Source organism: Abrus precatorius, unplaced genomic scaffold (genome assembly GCF_003935025.1).
Source record: "Abrus precatorius isolate BTA unplaced genomic scaffold, Abrus_2018 Scaffold2, whole genome shotgun sequence".
Lineage (NCBI taxonomy): Eukaryota > Viridiplantae > Streptophyta > Magnoliopsida > Fabales > Fabaceae > Abrus > Abrus precatorius.
In genome coordinates this window covers 31,208,218-31,227,277 of record NW_020874362.1, presented here as the reverse complement: position 1 = coordinate 31,227,277, position 19,060 = coordinate 31,208,218, and the positions used below count along the sequence as shown (strand labels likewise).

General features: G+C 34.9%; 1 protein-coding gene across 13 annotated transcripts in view; it reads left to right on the top strand.

The window, feature by feature from the left end:
• Positions 1-3,632: 3,632 nt before the first annotated feature.
• The window catches only part of LOC113860126, a 31,066-nt gene continuing 15,638 nt past the window's right edge, over positions 3,633-19,060 (top strand). For 7 of the 13 annotated variants that reach the window (XR_003503671.1, XM_027492780.1, XM_027492784.1 and 4 more), the window contains exons 1-12: positions 3,679-3,747; positions 3,874-4,078; positions 4,833-4,959; positions 5,408-5,503; positions 5,584-5,652; positions 5,764-5,898; positions 5,971-6,039; positions 8,047-8,102; positions 8,242-8,401; positions 12,024-12,224; positions 18,407-18,491; positions 18,784-19,017. Coding sequence is in view for 12 of the 13 variants with exons in the window: in XM_027492780.1 (XP_027348581.1) it covers positions 3,702-3,747; positions 3,874-4,078; positions 4,833-4,959; positions 5,408-5,503; positions 5,584-5,652; positions 5,764-5,898; positions 5,971-6,039; positions 8,047-8,102; positions 8,242-8,401; positions 12,024-12,224; positions 18,407-18,491; positions 18,784-19,017 (1,483 nt within the window). In the remaining variant the exon portion in view is untranslated. Of the gene's footprint in view, positions 4,079-4,592; positions 4,706-4,832; positions 4,960-5,407; positions 5,504-5,583; positions 5,653-5,763; positions 5,899-5,970; positions 6,040-8,046; positions 8,103-8,241; positions 8,402-12,023; positions 12,225-18,406; positions 18,492-18,783; positions 19,018-19,060 lie in introns of all 13 variants that reach the window. The other 6 variants (XM_027492783.1, XM_027492787.1, XM_027492785.1 and 3 more) reach the window with 6 other exon arrangements.

The window sequence follows — 19,060 nt, the reverse complement described above, 5'->3', positions numbered from 1 at the left end:
GGAAGTATTTAAGGAAGTTCATATTGGTGTTTTTTGATGATATATTAGTCTATACAAGGACTTGGCTAGAGCATTTGGAGTGTTTGACAAAGATTTTGGAGGAGAATAGTTTGGCTGCGAATTTTAAGAAGTGTAGCTTTGGGAAGAAGACAATTGAATACCTGGGACATTTGATAACCATGAATGGAGTTCAACCTAACCAAGATAAACTCTCTGCAATTCAGCAATGGCCCACCCCAACTACTGTCAAGGAACTAAGAGGATTTTTAGGTCTTTCTGGGTATTATAGAAAATTTATCTTGAATTATGGTAAAATTGCAGCTCCCTTGACTGAGTTGTTGAAGAAAGACTTAGAATTCAACTGGACTCAGGATACTGAAATTGCATTTCAACTGCTAAAGAATTTATTAGTTTCTAAACCAGTCTTGCTGTTACCTGACTTTCAAAAAGCATTTACAATTGAGACAGATGCATCTGGTGGAGGTATTGGTGCAGTTCTCCTTCAAGATGATCACCCTATTGCATACATTAGCAAGGCTATGGGACTTAAGTACAAGTTGCTCTCAGCTTATGAAAAGGAATTTTATGTAGTGCTATTTGCAACAAAAAAATGGCAACACTATTTGTGGGAGAAACATTTCACTATTAAAATTGATCAGAAAGCAATGAAGCAATTGTTGTCACAACCACCTACAACCTTAATGCAAAATTGGGGATTACAGAAGTTAATGGGTTTGAATTTCAGTATAGAATACAAAAAGGGAAAAGAAAATCAAGTCGCTGATGCATTGTCTCGAATGTAGGGTAAGGGAAGCCTAGTTGTTGTCTTACATTTATCTACAGAGCTAATGACTGAAGCTATTCACTCTTAAAAGTCTGATACAAAATTACAGAAGCTAGTTGATAAATTGAGGTTAGTTCAACAACCTCTTAAGCACTATACTTTTGAAAATGACATATTAAGAAGAAAGGGCAAAGTGGTGATTGGATGTCAGCCAAGTCTCAAGACAAGGATTCTTAGTTTCTTTCACAGCTTAGCAATAAGAGGACATTCCAGTTCTGACCTTACATATAGAAGAATTAAAGACCATTTCTACTGGAAGGGTTTACAACGGGAAGTTAAGAAATGGATCAAGGAGTGTGAAACATGTCAAAGGTTCAAATCAATAAATCAACTACTAACAGGGCTTGTACAACCATTACAATGGACTTTATTATAGGACTGCCTAAGTCTAATAGGATGAGCGTTATCTTAGTAGTCATTGATAGGCTAACTAATTATGCTCATTTCATACCTTTGGGACATTCCTTTACAGCATTTAAAGTTGTAGATTTATTCATGAGCACTGTAGTGAGGCATCATGGGTGGCCAGAGGAGATAATTTCTGATAGGGATCTAATATTTCTGAGTAATTTCTGGGTAGGGTTGATGAAAGCACATGGGGTTCAGTTGCTGAAGTCTACAGCTTTCCACCCACAAATTGATGGACAAACTGAAAATCTCAACAAGTCATTAGAAGCCTACTTAAGGTGTGCTACTGGTGACATGCCTAAGCAATGGACCAACCACTTAGCCATGGCTGAATTGTGGTACAATACTAAGTTTCATACAACAACTCATATGACACCCTTTGAAGCACTATATGGCTATATCCCTATATTACCTAATTTAGTTAATAGTGGCGAGACTTTGGTTGAAGCTATTAACTATATTGTGAAGACCAAAGAAGAAATTGACAAATTGCTACAGGAGAATCTTAGCAAGGCACAGGAGAGAATGAAGCTGTATGTAGACAAAGGAAGACTTTACAGAGAATTTAACTATGGAGACTTGGTTTATTTGAAAATACAGTCGCACAAGTAGCATTCCTTGGCAAACTCATACTTCCACAAGTTATCAGCCATATACTATAGGCCTTACAAGGTGATGGAAAGAATAGGCAAAGTGACATATAAATTGAAACTTTCAACTGACAATAAGATCCACAATGTCTTCCATGTGTCCCTATTAAAGAGACATCATGGCAATCACATAATTACTGCTCAACTACCTAGGTTTAATGAAGAGGGAGACTTGCTACCTAAGCCACTAGCTATATTGGATAGACGTATGAAACAAAAGCACCATCAAGCTATTACTGAAGTACTTGTGCAGCGGGAGGAAACAAATCCTAAAGATGTAACTTGGAGGGAACTCCATGATTTACAAAAGCAATTCCTAGATTTTGAGTGGAGAGTAAGTGGAAAGACTTGAGGTCAAGCCCTTATTAAAAGCGGAGGGAGAGATTATAATAATACATAGTAAGAGCAGTTAAAAATAGGAATAAATATGTAATTAGTTGTAAAATAATTAGTTAATTAGTGAAAAATAGAGTTTTTGACACCAAATAAACGGTTGGGTAAAACAGTTGAAAATAAGAAACTATATATAGAACCCATTGTTACTTTGAATGATGATGAAATATTTTGAGTTGAGTTTTCCTTTATATTCTCTATGAGAATCATGAGTGAATGAAGAATTCTGGTGAGTTCTATTGAATTTTGACATTATTCCTAGGACTACGAAACCAAAACGAAGTAGCAGAATAGGAGGAGGGAGTGTGGTAAGATCAGATATGGGCAAGTGACAGGATTCATAGCATACTACAGGGAAGACAGTATAATTAAGGTTGAGCTGCTAGCAACAAGGGATGTGTTATAATACCCATGGACGTTAAGATACAGGAACATTACATTATATGTGAATCAGATTCTTAGGAGGCAGCAGTCAAGTCTATTGATATGAATACACAATTGGAACTCCACCCACATAAGGAATTGGTGATAGAAAATAAGACAATTCGTCCAACAATACTGAAAGGTGTCCATCATAAATATCTCCAAGGAAGGCAATGCTGCAGCGGACTGCATGGCCAAGATAAACATCAGAGAAAAACGGTGCCAAAGAAGCTGGATGACACCACCCCAGATTCTATAAGCCATAATCCGGATACAAGATTAGGGATGGAATCAATGTAACTAATTTTCTGTTTGTATTCTTTTTATTCCACGACACCTAAAAATGGTAAAGATAAATATTTCAAAATATTTCAACAATATTTCATAGATTTCCTATGCTTCTTTATTTCTATTTTTAGTTTTATCAATCTATTTTGAAATCTTTATCATCATTATTCACTCATTTAAAAAATAATGGATCTATTCACACTCTTTTTTTTTAATTTATTTTTTTAAAATTTATTATCAATCATAAACATGACTTGTCGTTGAAAATTATCATATCAGACAATGATTCTAATATATTATTAAAATAATATTTACCTTCCAAAAACATTTTTTAAATTACAGTATTTAAAATAAGTTACTGAATGTGATGTCACTTTCAATTAAAATTAAGGTTATTAAATAAATTTTTTTAAAATTAATTTTATAAACTTTAATTCATACACACCTACTTCTTAAAGATTGTAATTTTGAATCATTGATTTTTTATGGCTTAAAAAAATAATAAAAAGATTCTCTTTTTTATATTTCTTTTTCTTTCTATCCCTTTCTTTTTCCAACGGAACCGTGCAAGAGAAGAAAAACTGAAGAAAAAAATAAAGAAGGAAAAGCAAGTGCATAGAGACGCTAGTTGAGTCGAGAACAATAAAGTATAAACTCAAAATTTCAAAAAGATCAGTGAAAATGAAAAAAACGTAATGAGCAAAAAGACGTGCAGAAGAAGGGGGGATCTTCAACTGGGTGGTAAGGACGGACACGCACGTCTACTCTCACGAAAACTGAAATTCCAAATACTTAATTGTATAATAATTTTATCTTTCTGGCACCAAAAGAAAAAATAATAACGAAATTCTATTTTTGCTTTTGGAGAGATTCCATCACATCACACTCCACCAAACCGAAGATTGATTCCTCTTCCGCAAACGAGAAGAGGTAGTTTTGTTGATCGAGAAAAACAATGGATGATGAAGTTGTTCAGCGAGTGTTCCATGAAGGAGGACGCGATTACTTCCAACAGCAGCCTTCAACTTCTTCGTCTTCATCCTCCATCCTTCAATCTCTCCCTCTTCATGTGGTATATAAATCATGCACCAACCTCGTATTCGCTTTTCCCATTGTTGCTTTCTCGTTTCTCGCTGATATGGCAGCCTTTGCTTCCCTACGCCTTGGTTGCGATTTGGATGAACCGAATTTGGTGTATTTTTTTTTCTCCTTTCTTTATATTTAGGGTTCGAAACTTAATTTTGTAGGTTGCGTCTTTATTAAACATCTGATAATTTTGCGTATCGATAAGCACACGTAATAGCTGAATAGTGAACTTGGTTTCCTTTTTGATAATCAATTTACTATTGTTTTATAATTGTGTATTTGTTTGCTTTTGTATGCGTGTGCGGTGTGTGTGTGTGTGTGTGTGTGAGAGAGAGAGAGAGAGAGAGAGATTTACTAATTATTTTGATTTATGGCAAAATTTATATTTTGCAGTTTGAATGGTATTGCTATTGATGTATACTGAACTCTTGCGTGCTTAAATTCTCTTGATTCGTGAAATTTGTGGAAAGTATTGCTAAAATGGCGATGAAATGGTGCAGTCTTTTGATCATGGATATTATTTGTTGGTAAAATCTATCCAAGAACTGAGAGAGAAAAAGGATGGCCTTGTTACAGTTGGTATTGGTGGTCCAAGTGGTTCTGGTAAAACAAGGTAAGATAAAGATAGTGTTGTCAATGTATTTTTTTGTGTATGCTTTGCTGAAGTGGTGTATGCTGTTGCCTTAGTTTTCCCTGTTTTTTTTTTTTTTTTTTCAATTTCATGGTTCCTGATCCTGAAGCTTAGCAGAAAAGGTGGCATCTGTTATTGGTTGTACTGTTATATCAATGGAGAATTATTGTGATGGAGTTGATGAGGGGAATGATCTGGATTCTATAGATTTTGATACCCTGATCAAGAATCTTGAGGTTTGCATGTGCTTCTCCTTTACTTTACCTTGTCTAAAATACTGGTCTGGCCTTTTCTTAATTAGCGTGGTTTAAATTGCCCTGATGGTTTGCAAGGCTGATCTTATCTAAGCCCTTAAATTTTATGTTTTATGTTTAGACCTTATCAAGCTGAGATCTGATTCTTACCAACACTAACAAGTAAAAACACCAAAAGAGAAAAAGAAAAAAAGAAAAGAAAGGCGTTAGTAGAAGCTGATTTATCATGTTAGACTGTTGGTGAAGTGATTATCTGCTTTTGTTCTTTTGGATGGAAACAGATTAGATTATGTATCAATTAATTAATATGTACTGTTTAGGACTAACTTATGGTTTTAGTAAAAAATGGAAATGAGTCTTACATCTTGCTTTGTGTAAAGTTTTCTTTTTCTTTTATACTTTTGTTAACCGGCTTTTTTGTTTCTGGTAGGATTTGACTAAAGGCAATGATACATTAATCCCAGAGTTTGACTACCAGCAGAAGAGACGTGTTGGCTATAAAACAATAAAGAGCGCTCCATCTGGGGTGTTAAGCTAAACTAATTGTAGTTTTGAAATATTTCTGTGTTTTCATTTGTTTATTTAATTTTGATCAATTGGTTTTAGGTAATAGTTGATGGTACATATTCATTGCATGCAAAATTGCGGTCTTTACTGGATATTCGAGTTGCTGTGGTAATGTTTTTCCTCCTTAATGTTTTAATAATTTTACGGCCTTCATTATGCTACTGCTTATAAGTTTCACAATATGAAAGTAATACAGAACATATATTTTTGATAAATCAGGTTGGTGGTGTTCATTTTAGCCTGCTTTCTAAAGTTCGCTATGACATTGGAGATTCTTGTTCACTGGATTACCTTATAGATAGCATTTTTCCATTATTTAGGAAGCACATTGAGCCAGATCTTCATCATGCACAGGTTGGTTCTTTCCTTTTTCTCACTGCTAAATTTCAAAGCTAATACTTTTATTTCCCTGTCTTTTGTTGGCAGATCAGAATTAATAACAGCTTTGTCTCATCATTCAGAGAAGCAATCTACAAGGTTAAATGCAGAAGTGAGGTGTGTCTATCATCCATAAGTTAGTACCAATGATAGCCTTCCTGTATGTGACTTTATTTTTCTGATCAATAGTTGTCTATGACTGAGGGTATAAACGGGCTAGTCAAATTGCGTGCTTGAAGTTCTAGCTTGACTTGTAAGAAAGAAACGTTGCTCAAGTTGAGCTAAATTAAAAGCTTGTGCGTGGCTTTTCTAACAATGAAATTTGAGCTTAATGCATTTATGGTTTGAAATTTTTTTCCCTTAATCAAATTTCTCCTTGATTTACTTTTAAGTTTATCAAAGATGAAATATTTGGAGATTTAAAGGTCACTCATTTAAAATATGACTTTTGAAAATTGAAGTTAGGTAAGTAGTAGATATAAGATAACAATAAATAAAATTTCAATTCTCTCCCAGGTAATCCATCCACATACAAATTTATTTAGGAGCTATTAATAATATGAAGCCTAAAAAACTCAAGTTTGGTTCAATTGGATAATTAAACATATCTTCAAGCTTGAATTATTTGTTTAGCTAAACAAACAAGCTTGATTGAATAGACTAACATTTAGTGAGTTGAAGGATAGTTCATGAATAGCTGAGTTTATTTACCCCCTTGTCAATTAGTTAACTTTTTAAACTTTGTTATTCTTTCTCTTATGTGGCCATCTGTCTTTTTTTACTGTTTAACTTGGAACCCTAGATTTTTTGCTGTGTGTAGGTTTATTTTCAAATCTATATTAGCTGAAAGATGGTACACTGGGTTTCAGCCTGAACACTTTTTGCTCAAAAACATGGGTTTTGTTGCTTTACTTCACACAGCCAAATCAAGAAGAAAGCAATTTGGTGAATAAGGGAAACATTGATTATCTTCTTTAAACCCACCGAATTGAAAAAGCCTACCATATATAACTCACATAGAGAACATAGCAGCAACTTTTTGTGAACTTGTTATAAACATATCATTAATCTGTTCTAAGAAAATCATGTTTTTCACGATGTAGTCTGTGTTGTCAAGATTGCAAGTTTACATGTAGAATTACTGGATCCTACATGTTCTTAAACCTGTAAATATGGCTTGTTTGGGCATTCATTTGAAATATAATTACAACCTCTTATAGATCTTCAGCTATGCATACCTATTCTTCTTCTGCTTCTTTTTTCTTTCTGTAACTACTATTAATTATCAAATGCAAAATATAATTGACATAATAATAATAAAAATATAAAATAACTCTCAGGTTATTAACTATTTAATTCTTATTTGAATTTTAGGGGTATTATTACAGTATGAGTAAATTATATTATCATATTTATTTTTTATGTTAAATTACACATATAATTTTGGTAGGATCTTATGATGTGTGTTACAAATACACAATGTACAATCTTTTCACCACTTGATGTTGACGACACTGCTCATATCCATACACTGTATGTGTCTTAGGGTGGTGGAAACCACATGATGTGGGATGCCTTCTTTCTTTTATTCTTTATCAAGCTGGATTACAAGATTAGGCTAGTGTTGCACATTTGAATGTTGATTGAATAGGTTTGTGTGGTGTCATGTTCCGTAAGTCTGTCAAATCAAGATTGTTCATTGCTTGTCTGTCCATTGTCTTTATTGTTAGATCATCAGCTATACTTTTTAGATTGTCTCAACAGTTATTTTGTTACAAACACGTAGTTATGCAGTGACAAGTTATTAGCAATGTTAGATTGGTACAGAAAGGAATGTTTAACTTGGAGCTCAGTTCCCTGATAGTGGATAGCATAAATTCTGCACGAATTATATTATTTATCTGCATGTCCTTTTACTCTTTACTTCTTAGATATTATTACCTTTGGGTTTTGTCAGGAACTATAAATATTAATTTTTGAGGCTAGATTATCCTTTCACCTCTATTATTCTTCTGTCTCACTTTAGTACAAATTTTGCAAATATCTTTGTAGTCTTTTTCTTTTAAATATTTTTTTCTGAGGTTTGGTATACACTAAGTTTTTTACTTTTAAATATTGGGACAGTCTTCAGATGGACATTTTGGGTCTGCCTTTCAAGGAAATGAAGCTCAAACAGATAAGTTAGTATTTTGGATGTCGGAAGAAAATGAGATTGGCAGTCATTACTCACTAGTGTATTTTATGTTTAGCCATTTCTTGTTACAGTTTTAATATGTAGAATTTAAAATATTTTTGATGAAAAATTTGTCTTGTTTTCAGTTTTATCGAAATGTACCTTAGACCACCTTCGGCGAGTGAAGAAGCAAGGATAAATGATTGGATCAAAGTGCGGCAGTCTGGAATTAGATATTATTTATCACTTGGTGACCAGAGGATTGTTGACAAGAATTTCATTATCAGGCCTAAAGCTGAGTTTGAGGTATGAATGTTTCCTTTTCTTTTTTTCATCCTATTCTTTTCCTTTCTTCTTATAATAAAACTATAACAAGAAGCATGAGTGGGATGAATGTCATATGTACAACATTTAGTTAAAGGATACATCACCAAAGGACTTTATCTATCTTTGAGATTGAGTTTAAATCTGCTGATTACACCAAAAGTGTGTATTAACAAGAAGGCATGGATTTTATCCCCCTTCCGTGCTTACAAAAAATTGGTGCCTGAGTAAATTGCAAATGTGTTCCTTAAGCTTAGTAGGCCACATAAAAAAGGTTAGCAGTTGACTTGCTAATCATTTTCCCTCTGCCTATCCCAACACTTAGGTGCTGTTTCTTGCAATAAGACTAGGAAGTTGGAGCATTAAATGTAAAAGTTAGCATCCTTCCTATTCAGCACTGTTCAGTTTGCAAATTTTGAATATCTTCATCACTGGGTGGAAATTAGCACAACAGTGTAGGATCAATACAGCAGACTGGCTGAGGAATGATTTTGATATCTAGATTACAATGATGCAACAGCATTAATATTTTATGGGCTTGCAATTTCCTTTTTAAGAATAGGTTCTTGTTATCTTAATTTTTGGCTCCAAAGAAAGCTTGCTAGAGGTATAACTGGCATTGTCTTATTGCAAAATATGGATTACCAGATTAGAATTGACCTTTGTCCTCACTTCAATGTTTATATTGTGAGAATGACTGCAGTTTGAACGATGTAGACTAGAGAAACATCATTGAATACTGTTAAATATGTGTAAATATGTTTATTAGGGAAATTAGTATCTTTGTAATTATAGTAATTAGGTAACGGGATATTCTGTAATTATTTTGTAATCATTGCTGATATTTTATCAATATAAATATTCAGCCTGTTGTGTACTTGAGACCATAGTTGTCAATAGTGCATTATAACGGTGATGTGTAGCAGAGTGGCTTTTGGCTGCCACAAATCTGGCATAGCAAAGCATTTTTACTGTCATGGCTATCTCGGCTGTATTTGCGGCACAATAGCGCCACCATATTAAAAGATACCAACTTTCTTTTTCTTCCCTCAAAATGAAACAATTTTTGAAATTTTAAGGGTAAAAAGACTTCTAATCTTTTTAAAATAAGTTGATTTTTCCTTTTTCCCTTATCATCACAGTCTTGAGGCTTTTTTAAGGGTAAAATAGTCTTAGTTTTTCAAAACCTAACCTCACTTTTCCCCACATTTTTCTTTTTCCTTTCTCTATTTGACACCTTGTCCTCTCATCTCTATTGCTATTCTGCTTTGCAACTGGATGCACATGACGAAACCCCACTTTTTCTCCACTTTTTTCCTTCTCTCTTTCTCTGTTCGATGATCCCTTCTTTCATCTCTCCTTTGTTTTGCTTTGCAACAATCTCCAATCCAGTGGAGTCACTCATCTATGATGACTTCTTTGGCGAAATCCACTTCTTTTATTCTCTCTATTTTATGATTCTACAGTAATGCCTCTGTTATGTTCTCCTGGAAAATCCACTTTTTTCTCTTTTAGTCTTTTGTTGACAATTATTCATATGTTATTCAAGAATATTTTTTTAGCATTATATACCTAATTCTCTGCATATGTATATATTTTATATCCATATAAAAAACTTTAAAATAACGATTATCTTGCTATATGCTATTCCGCTATAATGTTTTGAGGGTCATATGCTACGCACAGCTATCAGGAATTGACAACTATGGTTGAGACACACGGATTTCATCAATGCTCTTTCATTTTCTTCTCTCTTAACACGATATCTAGAACCTAGGAAAAGGCTAATATTATATCCATGTGTACTCGGTTGACAGACTGCCCATTGGTAAAATTGTTTCTCCAGAAACCATGTTTCAATTCTGGTTTCTAGTCTTCCCTTCGCTGTGCCCTGTTCATCATCAATGTCACTGGTCTGGTTTTCCAACAACTTTTTCAGCCATTGTTAAGTTCACTTGACTCACCTCATCAAGACTATTTTGGATTTGCCTCTCTTGTTGGCTGCCCAATGTGTTTTTAACCACTCCCAAGGTTGATGTCTTTGTTTTTACCAACTTTTTTACTACACCACGCTCCATTGATATCCTCCATGACTTCCTTTGTTGGTATGAAGATTGTCATGCCTCTGGTTCTGTAGCCTCTGGTGCGCATATTGGTAATTTTTTGCAGGTATTTCTCATTTTGTATGGTTCATGGTTTCTTGATTATGGTGCCATTGATCATATCACTAGTAACAAATCCTCCTTTTCTTCTTTCTCTACCTTTGGTTATTTAGCTTTTGGTACTATGGCTAATAGTTCTTAAACATAATCTTAGGATATTGGTACTATTTATCTCTTTCCATCCTTACTTGTTGATAATGTTTTATATGTCTTTGGGTATCCTTTTAATCTTTTATTCGTTAGTCGTCTCGCACTTTAGATTGTGTTGTCTCTTTTACTAAAGATTCTATTTTTTTGCAATATCAATGTATGGGGCAGATGATTGACATTGGATGTCAGTCTCATGACCTTTATCACCTTCATCCCATTGCTCATGCTAGTTCAGGGGTGAATTCTCCTCCTTCTACATGCTCGGTTGGGTCGTCATAGTCTCTAAGGCTTTGTTTAGGAGTTTGGGAGGGAAAGAAGGGAAAGAATTTGAAGGGGAAAGGAGGAGAGGGAGGGAAAGAGAGGTGGAAGGAGGTTAAACCTCTTCCTTGTTTGAATATTTAATATTGAGAGGGGAGGGTGATGAGGGGTTTAATCATATAAATAATATTATTGTTTTTTATATCTTTTATTCATATTTTTTTTTATCTTTTTTATTTTTTCAAAAAATAAAAAATAAATATTTTTCTCTTTCTAAAAATTAATAATTTTATTTTTTATAAATTTTTTAAAAAAATTCTCACTTAAAAAATTAATATATATATATATATATATATATATATATATATATTTAAAAATTAGAATTCTTCTCGTGAAAGAGTGTGAGAGAGAATATCCCCCAGAATGGAGGAACTAAAAAAACTAATGTTCGGAGGTTTTGGAGGGTTTAGAAAAACTTTAAAAAACTCCCTAACCCTTCCCTTTCTAATTAACTTTCAAACAAGGTTTAAACTCCATTAACCTCTCCCTTCCCCTCCTAAACATGACTTCCATACATAGCCTAGAAGTTACAACAATTGGTCGAGTCTTTCCAAGTTGTCTACCTTGCCTTGTGAGTTGTGCCAGTTAGGTATATATGTTCGTAGTTCATTTTATTGCTGTATTAATAATTGAGCTGCATCTTCCTTTAGTTTAGTCCATTCAGATATTTGGGGCCCTAGTCATATCATGTATATTTTAAGATTTCGGTATTTTATTATTTTGTTGTACTCGATTGTTTTTGATAAAAAATTGTTCTGAATTGTTTTTGATAAAAAATTGACTTTGCGTCTTTGTATAAGTGGTGTTTTTTCTTTGTTATTAAGCTTGATTAAAATATTTTTTTGTCATAATTCCTCTTCCTTTTACTCTTCATACACTTCTAATGTTCCTCGATTATGCATCTTTTAGCATTTTTTCCATTGAACTTGTCTTGTTATTCATCTCGAAAAAATGAGCCTATTATTTTTTAGCAGATTTTTGTTTGCTTTTCATGTTTGATAATGGAACAGGTTGGTCGAATGACATTGGGTGGATTATTGGCACTTGGGTACACTGTTGTGGTTAGTTATAAACGTGCATCTACAACTGTCAATAATGGCAAGGTTTCAATGTCTTTTGAAACTATTGATGCTCTTGGTGAGAGATTCATGGTGATGAGAGGAACTAATAGAAAGGTATGAACTTTTCCTTATAACTCCAGATTATGTCCCTTCCAAATCAAATCTTCTTGCCTGCATTTTTATTCTTCACTTTTAAGTGACTCATGTTGATTTTATGCAACATTCTATTAAGAATGATATTATACTTAATCGAATATCTAGATGATATCTCATAATATCTTTAAAGTATCTTTGGAATAATTTAGAGTATCTTAGATGATCTCTTAGGTGTGTTTGATGCACATTGAGGAACAACACAAGTAGGTGAGTCACAATACAACGCGTTGTCTATTTTTTGTTGGTTGATGCACAATCACAATTTTGTGCTGCATATACATTTAAGTACCTGATAAAACAACACAAAATGTCCTACAATATCCATACAATGGTGGTGGTAGTGATGGAGTGACAGTGGAGCTACCAATTGTAGTGGCTAAATGTGTATTTAAGTAGTATATTATATAATGTATAAGAAAGTATATAACCAAAACTATAGGACTAATGAGAAATGATGTATTTTCATATTTCAAAAGATATCTATACAATTCAAGAAATTATAATGATGATGCTAACCGTGATACTTCATTCATTCCTTTGAAGATAAGATAAAAGATGAAAATATAAAATAAGTAAATGTTAATCTCAGCCCTTAGGACTGATTTTAAAAAACTAGTTTAATAAATTTTTTTTTTTAAACTGAAGTATTTATTAGCCTTTATAACTTAAATATAATAAATGCACTTTTTTCAATAAAATCTTTCTACTTCTGTATGCTTAAAAAGGTTATGTTAGCAAAATCCTATACAATAAAGTAATTTTTTTTTAGTTAAGAATCTAGTGTTTTTTAAAGACAAGGTTTGGTTATAATTCTTCTTTTCTCAACCAAAAACTAACTTTGACAGGATTTCAATGGTCCACGTATACTACAGGAACTAAAAACACTAGTTTGTAAAAAAGTAGGGAATATATCCTAACAAAAGATTTTATAGGGACTAAATTCAAATTATGCAACTTTTGTAGGGACCAAACATTTAATTAAGCCTTTATATTATTTTTTTTTTCTTTTTTTTTAACTTTTAAGGATTCACTCTTGATCCTAGGAGTCCACAATTAGCTCTACCATGGTTTTTATAGTGTTGAGATTCCATATCAACTATAAATATGATCGGAGTAGAGTTTATAAAGCCTGTTGTAAATTTGATATTGAGCCACCCTTGATTGTAAAAAACTAACCTAACATAACGGATCTTTTAGTGTAATTAACCTGGTCTGGTAGATTTCTTTGGACAATTTACTTTGCCTCATGGTTTTCCTAATGTTCTATTTGGTTTTGCAACTTTCCCAATGCAATTAAAAAACAAGAAAGTCCTACAATTTCCTTGATTCAGATATCCAATCTTGGGCATGAGGGAGCATGTTGAGATCCTACATACACTACAGATTTAGTTAAAGTAGAGCCCATAAAGGTTAAAGAAATTCTCATGCAAATAAGTGTCATAACACTGCTTATGAGCTAGCTTTTGAGTTGAGTTAGGTCCAAGCTCAAATTTAATATATACAATGGACCATGAGAAAGGAGTAAGAAAAGTATACCTTTTAGAAAAAGGAATGAGGGCATGTTTTCTTGTGGCATTTCAAATCTGAAAATTTATGAGAAGGGTTTTTAATGATAATGAAAAATTGATTTGAAAAAGTATTCATATCTTATAATTTTTGAAAGTTTTATTATTAGTTGATTGCATAGATTTGTACTTTCTAGAACTTTAATTATCATAGTCCTTTGTTATTTCAAAATTTTCAAGTTTTAACAAATGGCTCTTGTTGAGAGAGAAAATATTGAATCCGTGTGTTTTAGGGCACAACGAAGTTATTCAAATTTATAGAGAAGAGTACATAATTACAAAATATACAGTTACTATATTTACAAGATTCTAATAGATTCTAACACTCTCCCTCAAGCTGGAGTATATAGGTCATATGCATCAAGCTTGTTACATATATAGTTAATCCAAGGACCCCTTAGTGACTTAGTAAATATGTCTGCTAGTTGAGCATGGGAATTGATAAAACTAGTAGATATTTTTTCGAACATGACTTTCTCTCTGACAAAGTGACAATCAATTTTAATGTGCTTTTGTCCTCTTATGGAATACTGGATTTGAGGCAATATGCATGGCGGCTTGATTATCATATATAAATGACATGTGTGACCTCTTTGAACTTTAGCTCTTGAAGCAACTGTTTGAGCCATATAAGCTCCTGACTTGCTATAGCCATAGCTCGATACTTCGCTTCCGCACTGGACCGGACTATAACATTCTACTTCTTACTTTTTCAAGAGACAAGGTTATCTCCGACAAATATACAGAATCCAGAGGTGGATCTTCTATCTATGGGAGATTCTGCCCAATCTGCATCAAAATATGTGTCTTTTGTCTTCATACAAAAGACCCTTTCCTGGAACTCCTTTGATGTATCGAACAATGCGAGTCATTGAATGTTCCTTACATGGAGAGTTGAGGAATTGACTTACTACACTTACTGTGAATGAGATATCTAGACGGGTAACAGTGAGGTAGTTCAGCTTTCCTATTAATCTTTTGTATTTTTCAAGATCTAGAAGAGGCTCTCCCGATTTGGCAGGAGCTTGACATTGGGATCCATGGGAGTGTCGACTGGCTTGGAAGTTAACATTCCTGTTTCTTCTAGAATATCCATTGCATACTTCCTTTGAAAAATGATGATCCTATTTTTGGACTATTTCTTCTATTCTCAAAAAATATTTGAGTTTGTCAACATCTTTTGTCTGAAAATGTTTGAAGAGATGCTGCTTCACCTGTGCAATGCCACGATGATCACTACCCGTGATGACAATGTCATTAACATAAACAACCAGGTAGATGTAACTGGTAGGTGAGTGACGATTGAAGACAGAATGGTCAATTTCACTCTGAGTCATGTCAAACTGTTGAATCACAGTACTGAATTTGCTGAACCATGTTCTGGGTGATTGCTTGATACCATATAAAGATTTCTGCAGTGACATACAAGACCAGAGGACTTCTCCTAAGCAACAAAGCAAGGAGGTTGCTCTATGTAAACTTCTTCAAGTAGATCACCATGTAAGAAAGCATTCTTGATATGTAACTGATAGAGAGGCCAATGACGTATGGCAGCAATGGACAGGACAACCGAGCGTCAACTTTTTTCCACGTAGGATGGTCGGCCTTTGGGACATCGTCTGCTGTTTGAGTGAGATGTGTCTCATAACCCTGTCCAACAAGCCAAAGTTCAATGTGAGAAGCCTAGGAGGAGTAGCGCTTACCACCCAACTGCTCAGAAGAGAGAGGTGCAGTGACATGGTTGGTAAAAATCTGAGTGCAGCTTTTGGAGTATTGGAGGTAGACATTGGTCAGCAAGAAGAGGGAGAAAATGCCCAAACAGCAGCGAAAAAGGGCAAAGCAAGGGCGAATAGATGTCAAAACAACTAACTGAGACCTGATACAGGTAGAGAAGAGAGGGGCGAGCAAACCCTAGACGACAGCGTCAAGAAAGGATGTCAGACGCGCCGTCACGTGCGGAGAGAGAGGATGGCGAGTGAGAAAACACAATAGAGAAGGGGGTGGCGCGTGAGGACTCCGATGAAGGCACGTGATAGGTATCGAACAGAGAATAGAATTTTTATTGAATCTTCTCTGAATAAGAGGAGAATAGGATACAATACACACTCCCACTAGAATTTCGAGAGTTCCAGTCTCTCCCTACAATATCTGATTTCTCCTCAGATATCCTCCCTCCCTCCCTTTCGAACTAACTATTTATAGAGCATGAAAAAAAATACAGTTATGACTGACAATTCAAATCCTATGCAGGTGTCCTATCCTTAGGCTTCCTCTGATAAACCTTTACTAAAGGTGGCCTACACCTATCAATGCCCAGTGCCAAAAGCTTCACCTTATCCTCAAGGTGGAAGGAAGGAAATGCCTCTTGCATCCTCGCATTCTGAATTGTCCTCCCCCCTTCCCATTCATACCCTCCATTTCCTCCAACAACATTACTTTTAACTGTTTATTTTTACAAATATGGTTTGGCCCATATTTTTCCTCACACCTAAAACACTCCCCCTTTCGTATTTTCTCTTGCATTTCTGCATTGGACAACCTTTTGAAATCACCATCCCATCCTCTAAATCCAGACCCACTTCCATTACTACCAGCAGATGATGCCGTTGAAACTACCTCAGCATGTGTTCCTCCCGCTCCCCGTTTCTACCCTATATCCACAATCACCGTACGAGAGAAAGATGATGGTCTATAATTGCTCAAATGCTTCCCTACGGCCTCAACTCCATTCTTCATCATTGCTGCATTCTTTTGATCAATCATCAAAGTTTTCTTCATCATTGCTGATAGATTCGGAGGTTCATACAATTTCACCTCAGCTCCAATTTCTTCCTTCAAGCCATTGACAAATATATCCATCAAATGTTCCTCTCCTACCCCACTCAGCATTCCTGCGAACTTCTCGAATTGAGAAACAAATTCCTCCGCCGTGCCTTCTTGCCTTAAAGCCAATAAAGCTGCAAAAGGACTATGTACCATGGCAGGCTGAAATCTACCAATAATTGCTTCTTTAAACTCTTCCTAGTTTTGGTGCGGATGACATGACTCCCACCATTGAAACCAACTTAGAGCTTTACCTTCAAGGGCCACCATCACCGCCTGAAGCTTCTCCCCATCCTCGGCTCCTTGCAAGCGAAAATAGCATTCCAATTTATTTAACTCACCAAAACACATCTTCTTCGACTTCGTACATCGGAATTTTCATCTTCTTCCACCGCTCACTCACTTTGACAGGTTGCCCTCCTACTGCCGCCTCTGACCGGGCGTCATCTTCTGCCCGTCGCTCTGCTTCTTCCGCCACTCGACGCACTGCGTCATTTCCCGTGTCTTCTTCAGAACGGCAAACCAAGGATTTCACCAACGCTTCCAGTAGTCGTCGGAATCGTTCTTCCTCTTGATTCTGATCCTCTTCTCGCTCGCAATTCCAAGCTTCTTGATCGCGGTTCCACAACTCCATACATTGCTCCAATCGTTTGATTCTTGACTCTATTCTGGTAGTTATTTTGCGCATAAACGTTATCGATACCACAGCTCCTGGATGGAGCTCTTATTCCAAATTGATAGGTATCGAACAAAGAATAGAATTTTTATTGAATCTTTTCTGAATAAGAGAAGAGAATAGGATATAATACACCCTCCCACTGGAATTTCGAGAGTTCCAATCTCTCCCTACAATATTTGATTTCTCCCCATATACCCTCCCTCCTTTTCGAACTAACTATATAGAGCATGAAACAAAATACAGTTATAACTAATACAGTTATGACTAACAATTCAAATCCTATGCAGGTGTCCTAGCCTTAGGCTTCCTTTGATAAACCTTCACTAAAGGTGGCTTACACCTATCAGCGCAGTCAGTGGGGTTCGGCTGATTTGACAAAGGCGACCACAACGGTAGGGTTGCCGTAGTGATCGGAGGTTAGGCGGCGGCGGCGACGGAACAGGAGGGTGAAATGTTAGAAACCGGAGATGAAACGGTTTCCAAAAAAAAATTGGCACCAGTGAACAGTGGGTCTACTGGGAAAAAACGGATTAGGGTTGCCTCTCCTTAGGCTCTTAATACCATGTTGAGAAAGAAAATATTGAATCTGTGTAGTTTAGGGCACAACAGAGTTATTCAAATTTATAGGAATGATTACATAATTACAAAATATACAGTTATTATATTTACAAGATTCTAATAGATTCTAACAGCTCTCCATTTAATATTGACCATCTAATATCTTAAATCTGAAAATCTAGTTAAGACAAAAACTTATTTTGCTCTTTTGAGTTGATTTAGTGAGTGTTTAAATGAGATCATTTTCAGCAAAATAATTATTTTTAAAAGTTTTCTCACAAAACTGTAAACAATAAGCGATTATTTCTTCTTGAGTTGATACTCTTTCATCACACACTGAACTCTCTGTCCTCAAGAGTGTGAATGTTTTATAAACTTCCATTTTACATTGAATAACATTTTTGGCTGGTTGTTTTCGATGTTCTTTGCTTTCTGCTTACTTTCATTAAGCCTTTTTTGTTTGATAATATGCTGAGTTACTTATTCAAAAATGGAAAAAATAATATTTTCTGCAGACTGTTGGAACAGAAGCATTGGGGATGGGTATCAATGGACCTTGGATTACTAAATCATATCTGGAAATGATTCTTGAAAGAAAAGGTAGGGATTAGGAAGCTTGTTCTTTTTATATCGTTTGTGCATATTCTATTAATTCAGTTATTTTCTTATTGTTTGATATTTTTTTTTCTTTGGATGTGATGATGAATGCTACAATAGTAAATAATTTTTAAGGGCAACATTTGTTCAATTTAGCTTTACATCGACTTAAATTTTCTCAGTGTATTGTCTTATTTATCAAGATAATGATTAAAAAAATTTCCATGTGTTGCTGTGACTTGTATTAACAGTGAATAATGTGGCCATTGTTTCTTCTTCTTACTTTAACTTGCAGGTGTACCACGTCTTAGTACACCACCACTTGTGTCTAGTGCAACCGTGGCTGGTAATCAAGAAACAGCAATCATTGCACCAAAGCCAATTCGTGTTTCTCCTAACCTTGTTACTGGGCTTGAAGATTTATCTCAGCCGTGGACTCGATCCCCGACAAAATCTAAAATGGATCCTGTTATGGCTACGTGGCATTTCATACCTTCAGATTCCTCTCAGCCTGGCCATTCAGTCCTAGGTATTTTTCCTTGCATTGGAAGATGTAGCCCAAACCTTTTCTG